Source organism: Xenopus laevis, chromosome 3S, assembly GCF_017654675.1.
Source record: "Xenopus laevis strain J_2021 chromosome 3S, Xenopus_laevis_v10.1, whole genome shotgun sequence".
In the NCBI taxonomy this organism is placed as follows: Eukaryota; Metazoa; Chordata; class Amphibia; order Anura; family Pipidae; genus Xenopus; species Xenopus laevis.
Genome location: NC_054376.1, coordinates 31,012,307 through 31,034,376, shown reverse-complemented (window position 1 = coordinate 31,034,376; position 22,070 = coordinate 31,012,307). Strand labels below are relative to the sequence as shown.

General features: G+C 41.4%; 1 protein-coding gene across 1 annotated transcript in view; it reads left to right on the top strand.

Moving 5' to 3' along the window:
- Positions 1 to 4,822: 4,822 nt before the first annotated feature.
- Positions 4,823 to 22,070, top strand: part of gfpt1.S (glutamine--fructose-6-phosphate transaminase 1 S homeolog) — a 33,824-nt gene continuing 16,576 nt past the window's right edge. The window contains exons 1-7 of the mRNA XM_041588158.1: positions 4,823 to 4,979; positions 13,419 to 13,526; positions 14,804 to 14,911; positions 18,877 to 19,002; positions 19,352 to 19,410; positions 20,387 to 20,521; positions 21,646 to 21,707. Coding sequence (XP_041444092.1) covers positions 4,973 to 4,979; positions 13,419 to 13,526; positions 14,804 to 14,911; positions 18,877 to 19,002; positions 19,352 to 19,410; positions 20,387 to 20,521; positions 21,646 to 21,707 — 605 coding nt within the window. The 5' untranslated portion in view covers positions 4,823 to 4,972. The remainder of the gene's footprint in view (positions 4,980 to 13,418; positions 13,527 to 14,803; positions 14,912 to 18,876; positions 19,003 to 19,351; positions 19,411 to 20,386; positions 20,522 to 21,645; positions 21,708 to 22,070) is intronic.

Genomic DNA, 22,070 nt, shown 5'->3' with positions numbered 1-22,070 from the left:
GCTGGTACAGAAGCCCAAAACATAATGTACAACATAGCTATGGCAGCTAAACTATCTATGCCTTATGGCAGAACAAGCAGCAAGCATCCAAACACCCTTCCCAATGTGCTCCACTGCAGTATGTATCCATGCTGCATATATAAATTGGCACAATCTATACCTTCTGTTGTTCTAGCACAGAGTTGCCTCTTTGGGTGGCAGCTGCAACTCAGCGTGGAAGGGGGTCAAAGAAAATTATTTCTCTTTGTGTCCATATGTTCTACTTTGCACCATGATCCCACGTGTAAGTGAATCCTAAATCCTTTGCTTCATTGCCTGGGCATTTTTCCAACTGGGGATATTTAAACACAAGGAACTTCCTTTTGTAGCCATTACAACCGTTTGTAATAGGAGTTGAATTGTAATATGTGACCCCAGGGAGCAGGAGGTGGAAATTATGGTTATTTCCAAACCAGTGTGGTTTATTTTTCTTATACAAATAATATAAAGTGATTATTCTTTTTTTGAAAAAAAAAGGAATCTGTGGGTAATGTTCAGTCAGTAGATGTTATTACCACTTCATCCTTATTGTACAAATGCAGAAAAAAGCAAAGATGATAACAAAGGTGACCATCAAACATTTTTAGTCTCTTTAAACTCACCTCCAAGTAGTCCTGCCTTCTTTGATGGTTAGGCATCTGTCTGTCTGTTTGTGGGCTGCAAAGTGTTGTAGATCAAAAACATGGAGAGAGCCCTGTAATGTGTGATAAAAGGAGAGCTCTTCTGTAGACAGTGGGAAAGGTGCCGTCTGGATTTGACATCTGGATTACAACAATAACGATTATGTGTTATTAAAGGAGAAGGAAAGGTATAACCACTGAGGGAGGGCACCAAGTTGTTGGGTTCCCCCGGAGTGAGCCTAGATACTTATATGCTACCAGGCCCAGACTGGCAATCTGTGGGTTCTGGCAAATGCCAGAGGGGCTGCTATAAGGTCCCATAGAAAGTCAGTATTTAGTGGGCTGGTGGGGTCTGTTTGGGCCTCTGTGTACCTGAAATGCCAGGGCCTATTTTAATTCTCAGTCCGGACCTGCATGCTACCCTGGGCTGGTGCTCGGCTGCTATTTGCTGAGCACTACCCCATCATTTTCATGAATTCTAGTAGGGACTGGGAGCATGTGCTGTACAGAAATCTCTGAAAAAGTTTTATACTGCAAGTGTGCTGTCCCAAGTCCAATGTGGAATGCCTGGAAGAAATAGAGGGTGCTGTGGGGCTCAGCAAACAGTACCGTGAGCTGATGTCTTTTGTAAAGTGGAACCCCATGGTAGCAAGGCTTACAATCACCAGCGTGCATAATAACTTGGCACCCCCCAGCACAGACGTATTTCTGTCCCTAGTTGACAAACCCATATTCAGGACTAAAGCTGTATGCCTCCCAACACTTTGGAAATAGAAAGAGGCACAAGAAGATTTGCCGCACTCCCCTAATTACCATGTTCATTTTACAAAATTTGGCACGTTATGAAAGTTTGAACACATTTCTGTGGCTTTTATGGGTTATTACAGTTTTGCTAATGAAGATGAATTGCCCTTTAAGCTGCAAGTCACGTTTCCCCAAGAGGCCTGCTTATCTTAAATTGTTACAGTTGTTTCTTTGCTTATCTTAAATTGTTACAAAAGTATCGAAGTGCACCTGCTGAGCGTTCTGGGCTCTCTGCCAAAAGCCAATTAAGTTAGAACCATTGTATGGTTTCCTGGCTGTTCAGTGCGGGAGATCAAAGACAAAGCTGGGACTAAAGTGGGCAGTTGTGTGCTGGTTGTTATACTAGTATTTTACTAGTACGGGCTGTGTAAGAGCACAGAGCAATGCAGTGGAAACACACAGACTACAGAGGATAGCGAAGACACAAGTACAGAGTACACTAAATGAGCCAAACTGATATGGCTGTGCATTTTTGTGCATGCCACTCACCCAAGAACAATTTAATGTAAATTCTTCCTGAGGCCCTGTATAATTAGCAGCCTCTCTGGATTCTCCTGCTTATCTCTGGCAATAAATGTAGCAACTATCTATTCCTTGACCCCATCACATAGTCATACAATTACTCCTTCCACATGGCTTTCTTTTATGAGTTGATCCAAACTAAGATATAATTAATCCCTATTGGGGGCAAAACAATCCTACTGGGTTTAATTAATGTTTACATGTTTTTTTAGTACACATAAGGTATGGAGATTCAAATTATGGAAAGACCCTTTATCTGGAAGACCCCAGGTGCTGAACATTCTGGATAACAGGTCCCATACCTGCAATATGCTGTAAGATGCCATAGACAGTCACTATTTAGTGGGATTTTTAACTATTAGTTAGGCCATTGCAAGACTTCCATACACAGGCCAAAAAGCTTCCAACTGGATCTGGAGGTGCAGAATCTGCAGGTTTTATTGGTCTGTGTATGGGCACTGAAAGGGTGTTGGTGCACAGGGCATTGAAAGGGTGTTGGTCAGGTCCGGATTGAGAATTAAAATAGGCCCAATCAGCCCATTCAGAGGCCCAAACAGCCCCCACCAGCCCACTAAATACTGACTTTATATGGCACCTTATAGCAGCCCCTCTGGCATTTGCCAGAGCCCACAGATTGCCAGTCCAGGCCTGGTGTTGGTGCACAGGAAAAATTGCCTGAAGACACCTTTCACATTGCGGTGAATGGGAATCGCTTTGAAATGCATTTGTTTGCTATGCTCCATTACCTAGGGGGTTCATACCCCATATAAACTCACTTTGCCTGCTGTGGAGCGTTTCCTTAATATGTTCACAAAAGTTTTCTGTGTCCTGTAATATCCACATGCATTACCCATGATATCATATAGGCTGGATGTGACGCACTATGCCCACTGATTGCAAACACAGCTGATTGTAACTATACATATTGGTAGCTTTACTGATCTCTGGTGGACTTTGCCCTGATATGTGAGAACGTCATGTCATCTCTAACAATGAGATGATATACTCAGTGCTGTGCTTTAGTCTGAAGCTTCCAAACGCACCGGACCTCTGTCTGCCTCTAACACTCGCCGATCAGTACACAGTGCACAGGACAGACTGCACAATCGCCAGTCAAGGAAGATGGGTAAATCACAAGTGTCCGGCTTGGGAGAATTATGGTTTTAGTCTTTTTTTGTCTGTATATATATATACAGCCATCTTCTGGGTCTTCGTGTTTTCTTCTGGCACTTAGGCAATTTCCATTTCGTCACAAGCGCAGTTGTCTCAAACCGGCTCTAACTGCGCATGCGCCGGTTCACCGGTCTCCATCTCAGCTTACCGAAGACCCAGAAGATGGCTGCCGTGAACTCCGATGCCTGAATCTGGGCTGAGGGGTACGTAAAAAGTTAGGGACATTTCCCCGGGGGGGGCAGCTAGGCTGGGGGGGGAGGGGTGTCTACATGGGGTGGGGGTTAGGGTTTTTTTTGGTAAAGGGTTTGTTTCTCCTTTCAAGCTGCTGCCCTAGACATGGGCCCTTGGTACCTACAGTATATGATAAATAAGGCCTGTCTAAGCTCCACTGGTGCAGGGACAGGTGGGAGTGATGGAACATACTCTGTAATACATCGATGCTCTTTATAAAGTAGAATCTTGTGTAATATACCTGCCTGGCACTTTACTGTACTTTTACTAAGTTATACTCAATGATATTCTAATTATCATTTCTTCTTCCGATCGCTCTTCTTCCTGTATTTGGCGCTGGATGCGCCGGACGAAGATGGTGCCCATGAACTCGACAAGAGAGGACCTGCATGGAGGGGTGACAAACAAGTTAGGGGCATTTGCCTGGGGGGCCTACGGGGGGAGGGGTTTTGCGCCAAAACGGTTTCCTTCTCCTTTAATTGGCTCATGTGACCTAACAAGTATGGTTTGTTTGTGTGCACCGTGAATCGTGTGATCCCAGGGGCGGCCCTTTTTTTTTTCTATTTAGGAATACCCAATGGCACATACTACTAAAAGAGTACATTAGAATGAAAATGTTTTATTTGCATGAGTTGTTTTATGCAATATATTTTATAGAGACGCACATTGTTCAGGGGTTATGGTTTTCCTTTGGACCTATGCTATCCAGCTTTCCAGTTGATCCTCATTCATAACTATGTAAGGTTTCTGAATTATTCGTGTTCTTATCCTTTCTTCTTAAAACGACAACCTGATTGTGGGGGGGTCACCGACCCTGGTAATATGTTACATTTATATCAGTATTGCTCATTTTTCATTTCAGACTCTCTCTGGCTTTTAATCTCTTGCCTCTTTACATCTTTCCTATGGGGGTCATTGACCCTGGAGGCCTCTAAGAGTTTTGTTTTTATTGATTAACTTCCAATCAGTTACTCTCCAGTTCATATCCCATTGTTTCAGTTCAACCACTGCCTGGTCTCTAAGATAAATTGGACCCTAGCAACCAGCTGGCTGATGAATTCCAAACCAGGAAGCTGGTGAACAAGACGCTACATAGAAATATTTAATTCAGATATCTCCCCTTCCTGCAATGCACGGATCATCGCGAACTTTTGGGCCGAAAGGGGTTAATGAGAGACCGGGGGTTAATGAGAGACCGGGCCCGCCCCCACCGTCTGTACTCTATAGAGCTCTGAGGCCCCGCCCACGCTGCGAAGTCATCGCTATCCTGGTGGATCCGGCCACGTCACTGCTGCCAGCAGCACGCACCGCCTCCTTCCTTCCCAGCCATTAATAAGCTAAAGCTCTTCTAAGGGGCGCGGTCTGTGAAGAGGAGTGCCCAATGGGACTGCTCGCTGCTGGTGACGGCTAGAAAGTTGGCCAATGGAAGAATGAGGGACGAACGGGGCGGTCGGAGTGACGTCAGGGGCCGGTTGATGGTCCTTATGTAGGGTAGGTGAGGCAGCTCAGGCAGCTCGGGCAGTGTGTGGCACAGTGAGATCGCTCCCATTCACAGACACTTCGTTACATATACAGAGGGCAGGATGTGCGGTGAGTATTCCATTTGTTCGCCTTACTCTTTTTCCCCTTGTATGCCACTTCCGCATGCACTCATATCTTCTGCGACATCTCATCTGAGGGGCTTTACATGCCAGTCAGTGCCAGGGTGAGTGAGACCACCTGTGAGTGACAACTGCCAGCTCCTATCCCTCAGTAAGTGGCAGCAAGGTCTCCCAGGAGACGGCCATTCTCATCATGCGCCAGCCAGTGGCCCTTACCTGCATGTAGTTAGATTTGTCTCCTGTAGCTGCCATCTCTCTGTTCTCTCCCTTTCTTTCAGTGCCCCACTGTATTGATAGTGCCTGGGATAGTAGCACCCCCCCTGCATCGGGCTCTTCCTTCCCAATCAGCGTGGCCTGCCCTAACACAAGGGATATACCATGTGACCGTACTGTCAGGGGGGTGTACCGATCAGCTGTTTAGCAAATGCTTCTCTTGTGGCTCAGTTATAGATTTCTTATTATATTTATACTTCCAGGTATTGTTTGTATCGATAACCATTTCAGTTTGGCCAAGATGGTGCCCTGTAGTTGTTATCTGAACCCCTAGGCGCTGCCTTGAAGTCTTTTCAATTCTGTCAATTTTAACTGTCAGCTCTTGCTTCCATATCTCCTCCCAGTCCTACTTTCATCCATCCTTGAGGTCTTTGAGTTTATCCCACAGGCAGACACAAGCACTAAAGAGACTAAGATGGAGGGGATTATATTACTCATACTAAAGGGCAGTGATATTGTCTCTGAGTAATGTGTCCCATTAGACTGGCAGAGTATTAGTGCTGGGTGCAGTGTGATCTGATACTTTCCTTTCTCTGGGCACCACTGTGGTTTCTGCTTAATCTCTCCACGCCCACATGATACTGTTAACCATATACAAACTGTCATTACCCTTGTTATGGGTGCTCTTAGTAGTTCATAGCCCAGGGAAGTGTCGTAAGAATAACTTAAACAAAAAAAAAAAAGTTCTCCTTTACATTTTTGAGTTTTTCTGTTTGTTTTGGCTTTTCATTGGGATTTAGAGACACTGTCATCAAAACAAGGTTTTTGTTTGTACAAAAGTGAAACAAAAGGGGCAGCAGACAAAGCGGCTACTCCTGGACTCTAATGGACGGGCTTCTGGCCATGTCATTGCAAGTCTATATACCATAGATGTATACCATAGATGTGCTTGAGTCAGGCTTGATCAGAAAGAACAATGTAATAGTCCAATACACTGGCAGCACACTGTAGAGTGAATGATTTTTCAAACAAGTGAATTTATTGTCTTATACCTTTAAGCAGACAAATAAGTGGCTCAGAAAGTGATCAGAAAGAACCGGCCTGAAACAGTGAGGGTTGCTATTGTATACACCAAGCTTTTTTGCTTTTTAAATTAATTCGGTGCCTATCTCTGTATATAGTTATGCCATCGCATTTCATTAGTGACAATGTATTGGGTAGAGTTGTACATAAGGGTAGGGAGACGGCACAAGGCAGAGCCTATTAGCACTTTGTTTCCATAAATAGACACAACACATTTGCATAATTAGCGCCTATGTCCTATTGTCTCCTCGAGTATCTATCAAGATAAAAAAAAAAAATGGATTAACTTGTTCTACAAGTCCATTTGCTGTATCTGTATCTAGCAGATCAGGCATTGATTGCCCCCTGAAAATGTGTTAACAAGATTTACATTTACTTATGTACACGTAACAAACTCTGCCCAGTGTGTGTGTACTACACCTGAGGTATATTTATTGCTCAGGGGGGTTCCATGTTAATTCATTGAGTCATGTCATCAGCTTCTTTTGACTTTTTTCATGCTATTCTCTATAAAGAGACATTAATGCAACTCTTTGCTTGAAAAGTACCCGTGTATAACTACAGTGTATGCATTGTTGAACATTTATTAGAGTATATTATTTGCTCAGACCACTAATTACATTATATAAGCCAGAACTATATTATAAACAAAGCATTATAGATAGAGAAGGAGTGAGGTCCTGGCCTCAAAAAGCTTACTCTCTGAGCGGATGAATTACTACAGACACATAATAATCTGTGATCTCACATAAGAGTGCAGTGCTTAAAACACCCAGGTCTGCCGGCTACAGCCTCACAAGGTAATGTGAATGGGACCCCCCTGTAAATTGCAGGTGGAACATTCCTCAGCAATACCCATCACCCAGCAACAGGAGGGGAACAGGCACTGCAGGCAGTAGGTAGGTATTACTTAGGAATAGGGATGCACCGAATCCAGGATTCGGTTCGGGATTCAGCCTTTTTTTTTAGCAGGATTCGGCCGAATCCTTCTGCCCGGCCGAACCGAATCCGAATCCTAATTTGCATATGCAAATTAGGGGCAGGGAGGGAAAGCGCGTGACTTTTTGTCACAAAACAAGGAAGTAAAAAATGTTTTCCCCTTCCCACCCCTAATTTGCATATGCACATTAGGATTCGGTTAGTTACTTAGGAATGTGTAAGTCAGCACCTTGCACGATGTCTTTCCAATACATGTTGGTAAGAAATTACATGCTGCAGGGCCCCATACTAGTAAATTAACCTTTTAATTGCTTTATTAAAAGGGGGTCTATGGGAGAGGGCCTTCCTATAATCTGGAGCTTTCGGCATAATGAGTTCCTGGATAACGGATCCCATACCTGTACATCACTAGAGGATAGAATGGGCTCTGTTAACTCATGTATTACCATGTGGTGGAACACACAACCATGCAGGATTGCAAAAAGAAATACCGCTGTGTAAGAGCCCTTAGTGCAATTTATGGGACAAGGTGCCCATAAAAATTATTTTCAGGTCAGTGCATGCGGAATGCTGCAATGGACGTATATGTAGCAGCAAATGCATTACACTACACAAGCTTCATAAAATAAAATAGAGTTGTTCTTCTGCCCTATACATGTGCCCACTGTACCCCCAAAAAAATTTTGATCTTTTTCAGCCTATCACCCATAAAAAAGTAAAAGATGCCAGCGTTTTTTGGGACTTTTTTTTAAGCAAGTCCTATCTCCTCTATTGCACTTTGCCTGGTCTGAGATGGCGAAGGCAAGTCTGGCGCAAGAGATGTAACGGTCAGTAAAATCCGCAAATTAGTGAATTAGCGTAGTCACGTCCCTTCGCCATAGCACAACTTCACCTGGCCTAAGGGTGCGAAGTAGCGTTAGAGTAGGTCCACTTCGCTAGCAACTTTACGCCAGCACCCGTTAGTAAATCGGTGAAGTGGCAAAATTACGTCACGCTGGCAAATTTTCGCTAGTGTTAGCCACTTCGCCCTTTAGAAAATTTGCCCCTGAGTATTTATAGCAGTTGCCCAAAATGTACTGATTCAGTAAATCTGTGTATTGTTTGGGGCTGGTTGCTAAAAGGAAGTAATCTTTGCTCCCTGGAAGGACAAGATATAGATATTCTCCCTGAGCTGAACCTCTCCCATCAGGAGGGAGGCATTTAGGCTTAAATAAGCTTTATATGGCTTATAGCTGACAAGTGATGACGTGGGTTGTTGTGAATGGATTCCACATAGTGAGCGACTACTGAACTTTGTAGGTGCGTTGAAATATTTACCTAAATTGTGTGTGCTGATTTGCTTGTTGGCAGGGGTTATGTTGCTTGTAGGTGTATTTGGCTCCTGTGAATTTAATGCTCCTTAGATACTATGGCAGCCCCATATGTGGTGTGACAGTTCTAATTAAGTGTCTAATCTTAAATTGCATTTGACGTCTCAGGGAAAGGAGGGACTGTATCTGTTTCCTCGACTCCATAGAGTTGAATCACTGCACTCGAATGGGAAGTCGGCCTTTCATAAACCTGACCCACCTGTTTCTGACCCCAGGCAAAACTTGCTTTGTGTGTTATACAAATTCCTAAAGTGCTTTTACCTAGGTGTGTGTCAGGTGCACCTCTATCTGCACTGGAGACCTTTTATATCTGTGACACACACACACACACACACACACACACACAGACACACACAGACACACACACACACACACAGACACACACAGACACACACAGACACACACAGACACACACACACACACACACACAGACACACACACAGACACACACACAGACACACACACAGACACACACACAGACACACACACAGACACACACACAGACACACACACAGACACACACACAGACACACACACAGACACACACACAGACACACACAGACACACACAGACACACACAGACACACACAGACACACACAGACACACACAGACACCACAGACACACACAGACACACACAGACACACACAGACACACACACAGAACACAGACACACACAGACACACACAGACACACACAGACACACACAGACACACACAGACACACACAGACACACACAGACACACACAGACACACACAGACACACACAGACACACACAGACACACACAGACACACACAGACACACACAGACACACACAGACACACACAGACACACACACACACACACACAGACACACACAGACACACACACAGACACACACACAGACACACACACAGACACACACACAGACACACACACAGACACACACACAGACACACACACAGACACAGACAGACACAGACACAGACAGACACAGACACAGACAGACACAGACACAGACAGACACAGACACAGACAGACACACACACAGACAGACACACACACAGACACACACAGACACACACAGACACACACAGACACACACAGACACACACACACACACACAGACACACACAGACACACACAGACACACACACACACACACAGACACACACACACACACACAGACACACACACACACACACAGACACACACACACACACACATTTTAGGCACAGACAAGTATTGACAGTGGTTGTGTCGTTGGTATGAGCTCACTAATGTAGAAACAGGCACTGATACCACCGTGAGACTTTATAAAGAGATACTGACATCAGAAATTACACATGTTTTTACATCTATCATAATATTGCCTTTGAAAACTACATATAACTTTGCCATAAAGTATTTGCACAAGGCTTTTACTATGCTTTTACAATGCTTTTTTTAAAAGGGGTTGGTCACCTTCCAACTCCGTTTAAATGGTCTTCACATTGTTTACCAGAAAACACTTTTCTGAATTCCTTTTGTTTTTCTATTTGTGTCTGTTTTTCTATAGTTTATTTTTTTGCCTTCTTAACGTCTTTCTGAAGCAGCGGTAACTGTTCTATGTGATACATTGATGCATTTCTTATCATTGTCCCTGTTGAGTAGAATCCCTGAGCTACATTAAAGGCAGCTGTTAGAATTGATATAATAGTTGCTAATATTTCACAGATACTGCTGAGAAATGTATCAACTAATTGTATCAACTAAATGTTGCAAATTGTAACAGTTCAGAACCCCTTTATGGGCTTTTAGATTGCCAAGAGCAGTACAAATGTACATATTCTGCCTGGCTAGTTAGCAGTAGGGATGCACCGAATCCACTTTTTTGGATTTCGGCCGAACCCCCGAATCCTTCACGAAAGATTTGGCCGAATACCGAACCGAATCCAAACCCTAATTTGCATATGCAAATTAGGGGTGGGAAGGGGGAAAACATTTTTTACTTCCTTGTTTTCTGACAAAAAGTTCCCTTACCACCCCTAATTTGCATATGCAAATTAGGATTCAGATTCGGTTCGGCCGGGCAGAAGGATTCCGAACCGAATCCTGGATTTGGTGCATCCCTAGTTAGCAGTTAAGTTTGATGCTTGCCACAGATTGCACTGTTTATGGGCAGCCATGCAGTATATCTAAATTAATTGTTAAGGGGTTGTTCACCTTCAAAAACTTTTTCCAGTTTAGTTGGCTTCATATAGTTCACCAGCAATAAATACTTTTTGCAATTACTTTCTTTTTTCTATTTGTGACTGTTTTTTCTAATATTGAAGTGTAAAGTTTCATTTTTCACCTCCTAAAAGCAGCTCTGAGAAGGGGGCCCTGACTCTTTAACTGATGCATTTAGTTGATACATTTGTTACCTTTAGCCCTGCTGAGCAGAATCCAAGAGTTTCATTAAATGCAGCTGTTAGAATTTATACAATAGTTGCTGATATTCCACAGAAACTGCTGAAAAATGTATCAGCTCATGTAGCCGCTAAATGTATCCAATTGTAACAGTTTAGAATGTTCTTGGATTACTGAACTGCCAGACTGAGACATCAGAGCCAAGAAAATTAAACTTTAAACTTCAGTTTTGGAAAAATGATAAATAAAAAATGGAAAGCAATTGAAAAAATTCTTTATTTCTAATGAACAATCTTAAAACAACTAAACTGAAAAAAGTGTTTGGAAGGTGAACAACCCCTTTAACCATGTATCGGGTTGATTTCAATTATGTGAAAAGGGGTGATGTGGCAGCTCTACCGCCATACAATATTCTTGCATTTGGGGTTCAGTCTGGTGTATGGTAATGCCAAAGGAGAGAGGGTGGTAATGGATCAGCCCCTAGCACTGTCATTATGTTAATGTAGCTTTTCCCATTCAACTACATGTGCTTTAAAATCATTTTTTTTTAATAATATCTGATTTGGTATAGATTGCTGTTTTCCGAGCAGTATAGAAAATTAATAGCAGTATTATTTGAGCCATAGGTAAGTAGCTAGTTTGTGCTGTGTATATCTGTCCAGGTTAGCTCAGTGCCCAGTTTCTGAGTGCAATGGCAAGTAGCTAGACTGCTATCCACCATGTGGGTTTAAACCACACCGAGTCAAGTCTACAGTGGGTAGAGGTAAAAGTAAGAGCCAGTGTTAGTCCATAGCCCACTTGTTCATAACAAACAATTTCTATTTAAGCTTGAAACATTCTAGCGAATCAGAATCCAGCAATTGGCCATTTTAAAGCGCTTATATCTATACACGTCCAGCACGGATGTGTATAGATATGAGCGCTTTGAAATGGCCCATTGTGGAAACATATCCCTCCTCCTACATGATGAAAGGGACTGGAATCTGGGGCTGGTGTTTCCTTCATACACATGAAAGATGGAAGTGTTACACTGGCACATCTTGTTGCAGTCCAGCTTGCAGAGAAAACATTTTCACATTAACCCAAAGTGGGCAGCTGGAAGAGTTGTTTTTGCTGCACCCTCCACTCATCACCACCCGGGGTGCTGTAGCTCAACCCCCTTTCCTCAATATGCATTACTGGGTTCCCTTTGTAACAAATATATATAGTTACATTGAAAAAAGACAAAATCCATCAAGTTCAACCCCTCCAAATGAAAACCAAGCATCCATACACACACCCCTCCCTACTTTAAAAATGAATTTAGTTGCACTAGGGCACATTTTGTGTACTGGAATCCTGTTAACTTACCTACACGTGTTCTAGATGTTCTACGTCTGATTCAGTAGCAGCAATCGGTCCAGCTCTCTCATTTGTATTGTGAAATCTGTTTTAGGATACAGTAATTTCATTTTTCCAGCATTGAAAACCCAGTATACCTCTCTAGGGTGACCACAGAGTAACCTTCATCCCTAACTTGCACCAAATACACCAAAAAAGTCTTTTAACGTAATGTAATGTACTGTTTTACTACACTGGGTAAAACTGGTGTGTTTGCTTCAGAAGCTCTACAATAGTTTATATCAACAGGCAGCCATTTAAGCTGGAAAAAAGGCATAGGATACACAGCAGATAACAGATAAGTAATATACAATTCTTCAGAATTTATCCTCTGTATCCTGTGCTTGAATGGCTGCCTCCATGGCTACACAGCAGCATGTTTATATAAACTATAGTTGTGTTTCTGAAGCACATACACCCGTTTTACCAGTGCAGGACAGCAGTACATTATAATGTCAATCCTCTTAAAACAATTTAATTACTGTTTCTTTAATGTATTTCATTGTGTGTGCCGGGAGTAGCAGATCTGAAAGAACTGAAGGCTATATGAGAATGATTTTATTGTTTAATTGCCTTATAAAAGTGTACCGGTAATTCTCTGTGTATCTGTGATTAAAGTTGTCCTTTTGCCCCTGCCGAGGTACCCTTTATATAGAGTGATACCATCTAGTAATCTACTACCCAAAACCACCTGATGTTATGCATCAGTGCCTGTGTGTGGGAAGATAAACTGTGTTTATAAATATAGTACCTGCTTTCAGTTAATCGCATGGAAACTGGAGCAGGTTTCAGCACTATCATTAGTAGCTGCCTCCCTAGCCATTTGCCTCCCCTTCTTCAAATTCTTTATTGGTTGCATTCCTTAGCAAGAGGTATTTAATTGACGCTCCATTGCACTAAACGATAGTCACACTTAATATGCACAACAAAGAAATGGAGAAGGTGACTGAGAGTAAGAACGGTGTTTACTAGCAATTTATCCTGGCACATCCATGAAGTTATAATGTGTAAATGTGGTAACTGCTGTATGTTCCCAACTCCTATATCACTGACATATGTATTTTCCTGATAGGAATCTTTGCTTACCTCAACTACCATGTGCCACGCACCAGGCGGGAGATTCTAGAAAGGCTCATCAGAGGCCTCCAGAGACTGGAATATAGAGGATACGACTCTGCAGGTGAAGTACATGAGCAAGAAATTGGAGTAGATGTGTACCTTTTATCCACTTACTATGGGAAAAGCAGCCTTCTCACACATATTCAGCTGACTACACACTACACTACGACTACACAGCCGACTACACATTTCCACAGCACTTTACAGAGATTATACCTCACTCACATCAGTCCTTGCCCACTCAGATAGTGCCCTGGCTGGAACTAAACTCAGATTACAGGCAGGATCGGACTGTGGGGCCAGAAGCCCACTGGGGTGGCTGTCTCAGCCCCCCCCTTGCACCCCAAATGAAAATTGCTAAATTAAAGTGGTTAAGTCAGAAGATGAAATGTGTATATTTTTATTTATAAAGTGCTGCTGTATGCAGTATTGTACAGTAGATTGAATCAGTGGGTAGAGGGCCATTAAAATGTCTACATCTGATAGACAAGCCTCCAACAGAACAGCCCTATGTAGTGTGATAGTGAACAAAATAATTGGTCCAGCCACACCTGCTCCACTGGCTTGTTAAAGCTCTTTCATGATTGGTTTAACTTCCCAAGTGCAGTTTAGAACCATTGTTAGTAAAGGGGGTGCTAGTGTCTCTGGCCCTTAATTTCAGTATCAGAAGAAAGTGGCAAAAGCCCCAAAATACTGACAGTTGCACTGTTGCTTTGATTTCTGCTGTGCATAAGTTAATAAAAGGTTAATTTGTAAATTGATATATCCATAAAAATGGCTAAATATCCATTTGGTTTTGTGTCTCATTTATTTTCTCCTCAACCGCTATTTGTGAGGGAGCTTCAGGAGACCTTTTATAATATACAATTGCCACATAGCATGCCACTAATGAGAACATTCTGCAAGGACTCCACAGGGGGGCGATTGCAGCAACAAATACAAATCATTTATGACTAATATTTTTTGGCAAGTCTTGGTTCTCCATTTACACAAAATAAGAATGCTGCTTAATGGTAAAGCTAAGCAACTGTTCCACCAGTTCTCAATCCATCTTTGACATTTACGGATGATATCTAAATGCTGCTGTGATGAGAAGCCTTCTGGTCAGATAAGACTTCTGCTCAGAATGACCTTTGCAAATCTGCTTTTTACTGAATATATGTATGGAAAAATAATAATTTTGCCCTGTGGGGTAGTGCTAAACAAACTACTTATGTATCTACAGACAAGTGTAATTGTTACCTGTGTCCCCTATTTAACTGGAAATAGTGCAGATAGTTACTATTTCTACATCACTTCCCACTGGTCCTTAAATCTTATTTATTCTTTATCTTCCAGGAGTGGGTATTGATGGCGGCAATGAAAAGAACTGGGAGAACAACTCCAACCAAATCCAACTCATCAAGAAGAAAGGCAAAGTTAAGGCCTTGGATGAAGAAATCAACAGTACGTGTTGGGCAATTGCTTTGCTTTGTGTGGATCAGGAGGGATTTCAGGGAGAAACAATCAGGCTGATAAAAAAAAATCAAACTAGGTTCTCCCTACAGTCTCCATTATGAATAGAGAGTGGGTTTGTAGCCTACAGGGTCAGATATTAGCACAGGCAGAGTCCTGCATCGGGTCAGATACCTGCAGAATACACTCAGTGGTCGGGTTTCGGACAAAAAGTCCCCAATTCCTTGGCCATGTGGGCAGTCTGCAGGTAACCCGACTGGGTATCCAACAAAGGTGCGGGATTGATCTCTCCCACCCTTGTGGTTCTTTCAGTTTTTACATTTTTTGTGTAGATTTGGCACCTGAGTGATGTCACTTCTGGGCAAATGTGACATCACTTTTGCTTTTGTGTGTCCCCTGGGTCGGAAGGTTATTTGGCCTATTGAAGGCGGGTCCGGTAGCGGGAACATGCGGGTCAAATTGCGGGGTCTGGTTGCTAGATACCAGCAACTGTCAAATTGCTGCACCCATGCATGCAGTGTACAAGCCTCTAGGTAACCCCCCAGTCTAGCTTACTGTCTCCCTCTGCACCTGCCTCTTTTTTTAGAGGAGAGGATGTGTGTGAAAACAAGTGAATAATCAATAGGAGATGAGGTCGGGAGGAAATATGATTGTTCACTTACTTCAAGGATACAGTAACCGAATTCCTCTCACATATTATAAAGGTATAAGTATGTTTTGAGAGTTGTAGTGAAGGAACATCTGAGGTCCCAAGTTTAGAAACTGGGGCAAAAAGGCTTGTTTAGTTAAATTAATTGAAAAACCTGTCACCAATCATTACGGGCTGCTCTCTCGGAAGCATATATTGCAAAACAATGACTGTTCTGTAGCATAATTTAAAAAAAAAAGTGGATAAAAAATAATAGCTGCTGATAGAATTGAGCAAAGTGTGAGTGAATATGACAGGAAACTAGATTGTAAGCTCTGCTGGGACAGGGACTGATGGGAATGATGTAGAAAGTGCTGCTAGTTATTTCAATTATCAAATCTTTCTGCCAGTGGTCTCTGAAAATAATACAAGATGACATTGCTCCGTTTATATATCCACTTTTTTTTTTTAATTATGCCGCAGAACAGTCATTGTTTTGCAATATATGCTTCCAAAAGAGCCCGTAATGATTCATTTATATAATCCCAGCTTTGTCTGCCAGCAGGAGAATATAGCTGGTATAGGTTTCTCAGCCGTAGGAGACCTTCATGCCTTCACACTGCATACGTGGAACATTCATGGAAATAGGACCTTAGTGTTTCTATTGAGTTACTTGGAATGACGTGCAACACTGCTCATTAGCTGCAAGCAGCCAAAATGTTGTTTTCCAACGAAAACAGTTGAAGCAAAAGGTCTTTTTTTCACATTCTCCTCCACCAAAATTATCCAAAATGCTCCCTGACTGCCAAAGTCTTGCACAACTTAAAACTGGAAATGACAAATGACCTTTTAACTAGTTTGATTCAATACAAATGTTGATTTTTTTTAAATGTAATGCACAAAAACAGATTTTGATCCTTAAATCATTCCCAGCATCCTCAGCAATCCAGTACCCATACCAGCTACATTAACCCCGTTGTGTTGGCAACCTACAGTGCTTTATATTGTTGCCAGTGAGAAAGAACCCACAGCAATTCCATTAATTAACAGTTATACAGAAACACTCTCTGTGCCTTAACCCTGTAATCCTTTCCCTAATCTCCTGTTACTCTTTGAGAGCAGGGGGTGGGGGGCTAGCAGTGTGGCCAGGCTGTGGTCCTCATCTAAAGGATAAGCTTGTGTTAATCAGAGATGTCCAACCTGCGGCTCAGCAGAACTACAACTCCCAGAACCCCCTCATAGCTGTTGGGATGTGGCTTTTGAAGCTGGGAGGTAGTATATTGGACAGCCCTGGTTTGTTTTCTGGCAACTGAATTAAAAAAGAATATAAAATGCCCTTTTTGTGGGCACTGTCACAATACTGTCTTTTGTACTGATATATCTGTGTGTCCTGTTTCCCTTTAGCAAATGTTATGGTTTCCTTTCATTTGCCATTTAGTCCTGATTAGTCGGAAAACAAGCAAATGTCAGATAACGGCTCTTTGGTTGCACAAGATTTCCCAGAGATCTGCTTTACGTCAGGGGCCTTTAAACTCCATATGTTTTAAATCAGATGATTCTTGGCATATGGACACCCCCCTCCCCCATTAGCAAGATGGCGGGAGGAACATAGGTCAGACACCAGTCCTCGTTAACCACTTCCTAAAAACATTTTAATGTTTTATTTCATGACCTTTTTCCGATTTTTAATGCCATAAAATTCTATTAGCATCAATGCTTGGCACATGCTTAAAAGCAAAGTATACCTTAAAGGAGAAGGAAAGGTTAAAACTAAGCTTTATCAGAAAGGTCTATATAAAAACTCTAGTAAACTCTCAAAATAATGCTGCTCTGAGTCCTCTGTCAAAAGAAACACAGCATTTCTTTCCTTCTATTGTGTACACATGGGCTTCTGTATCAGGCTTCCTTCCTTCAGCTTAAATCTCCAGGGCTAGGGCTTGAGCATGCTCAGTTTGCTTCTCTCTCACTCTCCTCCTCCCTAATGTAATCTGAGCCCAGAGTTATGAGTGAGCAGGAAGTGATGTCACACCAAGCTAATATGGCAGCTGTATCCTAAACAACCAGGTAGAACTTCTAGGGCTATTTACTCGGGTATGGTAAAGCATTCTGCAGAATAAATATAGTGTTCTATCTTGCACTATTGTGGCTAATCTATTGGCAATAATCTGCCTCAGTAGCTTTCCTTCTTCTTTAAAGAAGGGTAGCTTTTCCTAAAATAATGGGGTTGACACTTTTCTGCATTTCTTATTTTGCATTTCTTTCCTTCTATTGTGTACACATGGGCTTCTGTATCAGACGTCCTTCAGTTTAAATCTCCAAGGCTAGGGCTTGAGCATGCTCAGTTTGCTCCTCTCTCCCTTTCCCTCCTCCCCTCACAAAAGAAATCTGAGCCCAGAGCTATGAGTGAGCAGTGAGAAACTCGGGCAGGAAGTTATGTCACACCAAGCTAATATGGCAGCTGCTAGCCTAAACAAACAGAGAGCTTCTAGATTTGTTTACTCAGGTATAATAAATCATTCTGCAGAATAAATATAGTGTTATAGCTTGCACTATTGTGGTTAATCTATTGCCAGTTAACTGCCTTGTTAGCTTTCCTTCTCCTTTAAATGAGTTGTTATCTTATCTGTTGGTACATGGGCTTGTAAAGAAATAGTTGATTTTTTTTATGAACAGTTACCGCTGCAGATCTTGCCCATTTATATTTATTCTTTCTTCTAAATTATTAGAATCACATCTTAAGTGTCACGTGTCCAATTGGCATGCCAGCATCACTGATGGCCTAGAGTACTGGGCTGCAATAGAGCTCCGCTCATCTTCCTGATGTCTCTTCCACAAATAGCTAAACAGCCTTACACCTCTTTCTGTTTCCAGGGAGTAAGAAACACAGTGATAATCCTGGTGTACCCAAATGCCAAACTTAATGCCTGTTTGATTAGTGCCAGTATCTGGTTTGCAGATTGTGAGATATATAGCTCAGTACAAGAACAACACGAATAGAATTGGTGGCTACATATGTAATGTTTCACTAAATATTTAAAGTAAATGTTAGGCAAGAATGAATGTTTCCTAATAATAAACGTACCCAAATCTACCTGTCTTGCTCAAAAAGTGCCTGGCCGGTTTTAAGGGAAGGGCACGGGGGAAGTGCTGATAGCTCTGGAATTTATCTTTTGTAGAAATATATGTTGTATTAATTATCTGATCAGAATTATTTCATTTTGTACGTGTGGGTGGATGAGGGATGCTTAGATCTCTATTATTAGCTGCAGGTTGCATATATATAGAGATTAAATGCCAGTTCTGATTAATTTTTTTTTTTTTTTTGCAGAGCTTGAGGACATGGATCTTGACATTGAATTTGAGATCCATTTGGGCATTGCACACACTCGCTGGGCTACACACGGAGAGCCAAGTCCCACAAACAGCCATCCTCAGCGCTCTGACAAGAATAACGGTAGGTTGATCACAAGCCTTACCAACTTGTTGGCTATAGGTGCGTTATACATGACATTTATCCTGAGTGCATGCCAGGAGCTGGTATAGAACACAATGCTAATCTTTGATTGGGTGCTTTAGGGAGCTGGGAGATCCAGTTCCTCTTAGACCACCTGAATAGTGGGTCAAATTGCAATAAATTAAATATAAGCTTTAGTTCAACAACATCTATTTTTTTCTATTCTAGAGATGAGTGTGAGTGTAAATACATTTATGTGCACATGAGAAAGGAAATTATTTAATTTTAAAGTCTTCTGATTTAATGTCCTGATGATGAGCTAACATGTCATTTGTCCCCCCCATTCTAGAGTTCATTGTCATTCACAATGGCATCATTACCAACTACAAAGACCTGAAGAAGTTCTTGGTAAGTTTTTATTTTTGGAAGTCATGATTTGGTTAATGCTACCCAGCAGTATGTTGTTGCAAAGCCCATATACATTACCTAGGGGTTGTAAGAGTTCTTAGTTATGTGGTCTTTTTGCCTTCTAGTGCTAGATAGAGGCCACCCTATATATCTGACCTGTGGCATTAAGGAATGTTTTGGCAGGGCAAATTTTTTTCTATGCAGTTTCTTTCTTTTAAATTTCCTATTATTTAAAGGTGTTGTTCACCTTTAAGTTAACTTTTAGTATGATGTAGAGAGTGATAATCTGAGACAATTTGCAATTGGTTTTCATGTTTTATTATTTGTGGTTTGTGAGTTCTTTAGCTTTTTATTCAGCAGCTCTTCAGTTTGCAATTTCAGCAAACTGGTTGCTAGGATCCAAATTACAAACAGAAATAGTCAGCACAACCTTGTTAAATCTTCTTACTTTTCTTTGGATGGGTGCAGGTTCTCCAGTGGCCACTTTCCACCAGCAAATGCAGTCAAAGTACGATATGAACAGCACCACAATTGTAATTGAAGTTAAAATGCCTTTATTGCTCAAGTGACGGGCATTACCGCGGTAATGCCCGTCACTTGAGCAATAAAGGCATTTTAACTTCAATTACAATTGTGGTGCTGTTCATATCGTACTTTGCTAGGATCCAAATTACCCTAGCAATGTAGATGGGGTCAGTGACCCCCATTCGAAAGCTGGAAAAAGTCAGAAGAAGACGGAAATAGTTCAAAAACTATAAAAAATAAATTATGAAAACCAACTGAAAAGTTGCTTGGAATGGGCCATTCTATAAAATACTAAAGGTTCACTAAAAGGTGAACCACCCCTTTATGGGTCACATTTATCTCTCTCTCTTTAAAATTTACTTTAAATTAGAAATGTTGGCTTTTTATTAATATTCATATTTCATATTTCATTTATATTTGCTAAACTTTCAATGTTTCTGTTCCGTCTCAGGAGAGCAAAGGCTACGAATTTGAGTCTGAAACAGACACAGAAACCATTGCCAAGCTGGTGAAATACATGTATGACAACAAGGAAAGTGATGAAATCAGCTTCGCCACCTTGGTAGAACGTGTTATACAGCAGCTGGTAAGTGGTTCCCTTACATATTTAGTATGGAAACAATCATATTCTAGCAAAATTGTATATATTCACATAAAATGTACGTGAAATTACTTTATATGAATGTGACCCAAAATATTATCTGATTTCCAAACAAGTCCTTAAGGTAGATGAAGAAAACCTAGTTAAACAAATGAAACAAAATGTTTTATATTTGGTCATGTACTTATTGAAAACAATTATATGACAAATATAGAACATTTTAAAGGAGAAGGAAAGTTACCGAAGCAGGTTATTGCCAGTAGATTAGCCACAATAGTGCAAGCTATAAGACTATATTTATTCTGCAGAATGCTTTACCATACCTGAGTATACAGCTCTAGAAGCTCTCTGTTTGTTTAGGATAGCAGCTGCCATATTAGCTTGGTTTGACATCACTTCCTGCCTGAGTCTCTCCCTGCTCACTCTTAGCTCTGGGCTCAGATTACAGCAGGGAGTGGAGGAGGGAAAAGGGAGGGGACAGTGGAGCAAACTGAGCATGCTCAAGCCCTAGCCCTGGAGGTTTAAGCTGAAAGAAGGAAGTCTGATACAGAAGCCCATGTGTACACAATAGAAGGAAATAAATGTTGTGTTTCTTTTGACAGAGGAGCAGCATTACTTTGAGGGTTTACTGGAGTATTTATATAGACCTTTCTGATAAAGCTTAATTAATTTAAGCCTTTCATTCTCCTTTAAGGGTTCACAAACTTTGAAGCCCAACTGTAAATATACAGTATTTGTATCTGAGATGTGCAGATTTATATTGTAAAAATGTGAACCTCACAATGTTACTCAGAGCAATGATCTACTGTATTTGTTGTATTTGTTTTAGCTAGTACAATGTCCAGTTCACCCATACACTCATTTGAATGTAGTCCGTTGAACATGATGTATAGTCTTTAGGGGTCAGGTTTTACAGGTTTTGGTAAGTAGCCAAGGCTTCACAGTAGGATACTGTCATATTTGTGGTGTTACTGCATTCCTAAATGAAATGGTGTGACGTTTAGTTGGGAAAAAAAGTGTAATTTTTCCATGACTATATAATGAGGGTGGCATATTTGCAAGCTCTATAAAGATAGTAAAATTTCACTTCCTTTTATTTCCTCTCATAGGAAGGGGCTTTTGCACTTGTATTTAAAAGTGTTCATTTCCCAGGACAAGCAGTGGGGACCAGGTAACTCTTCCCTTTTCTTTACTCGCACTTACAAAGCCATTGAACCTTATATATATGGATGCAGGTACAGGTATGGGATCCGTTATCCAGAAACCCATTATCCAGAATGCTCCAAATTATGGCATCTCAGTCTCCCTCAGACGCCATATTATCCAAATAATCAAAACTTTTAAAAATGATTTCCTTTTTTCTGTAATATTAAAACAGTAGCTTGTACTTGATCCCAACTAAGATATAAATAATCCTTATTGGAAGCAAAACCAGCCTATTGGGTTTATTTAATAGTTACATGATTTTCTAGTAGACTTCAGGTATGAAGATCCAAATTATGGAAAGATCCGTTGTCCGGAAAACCCCATGTCC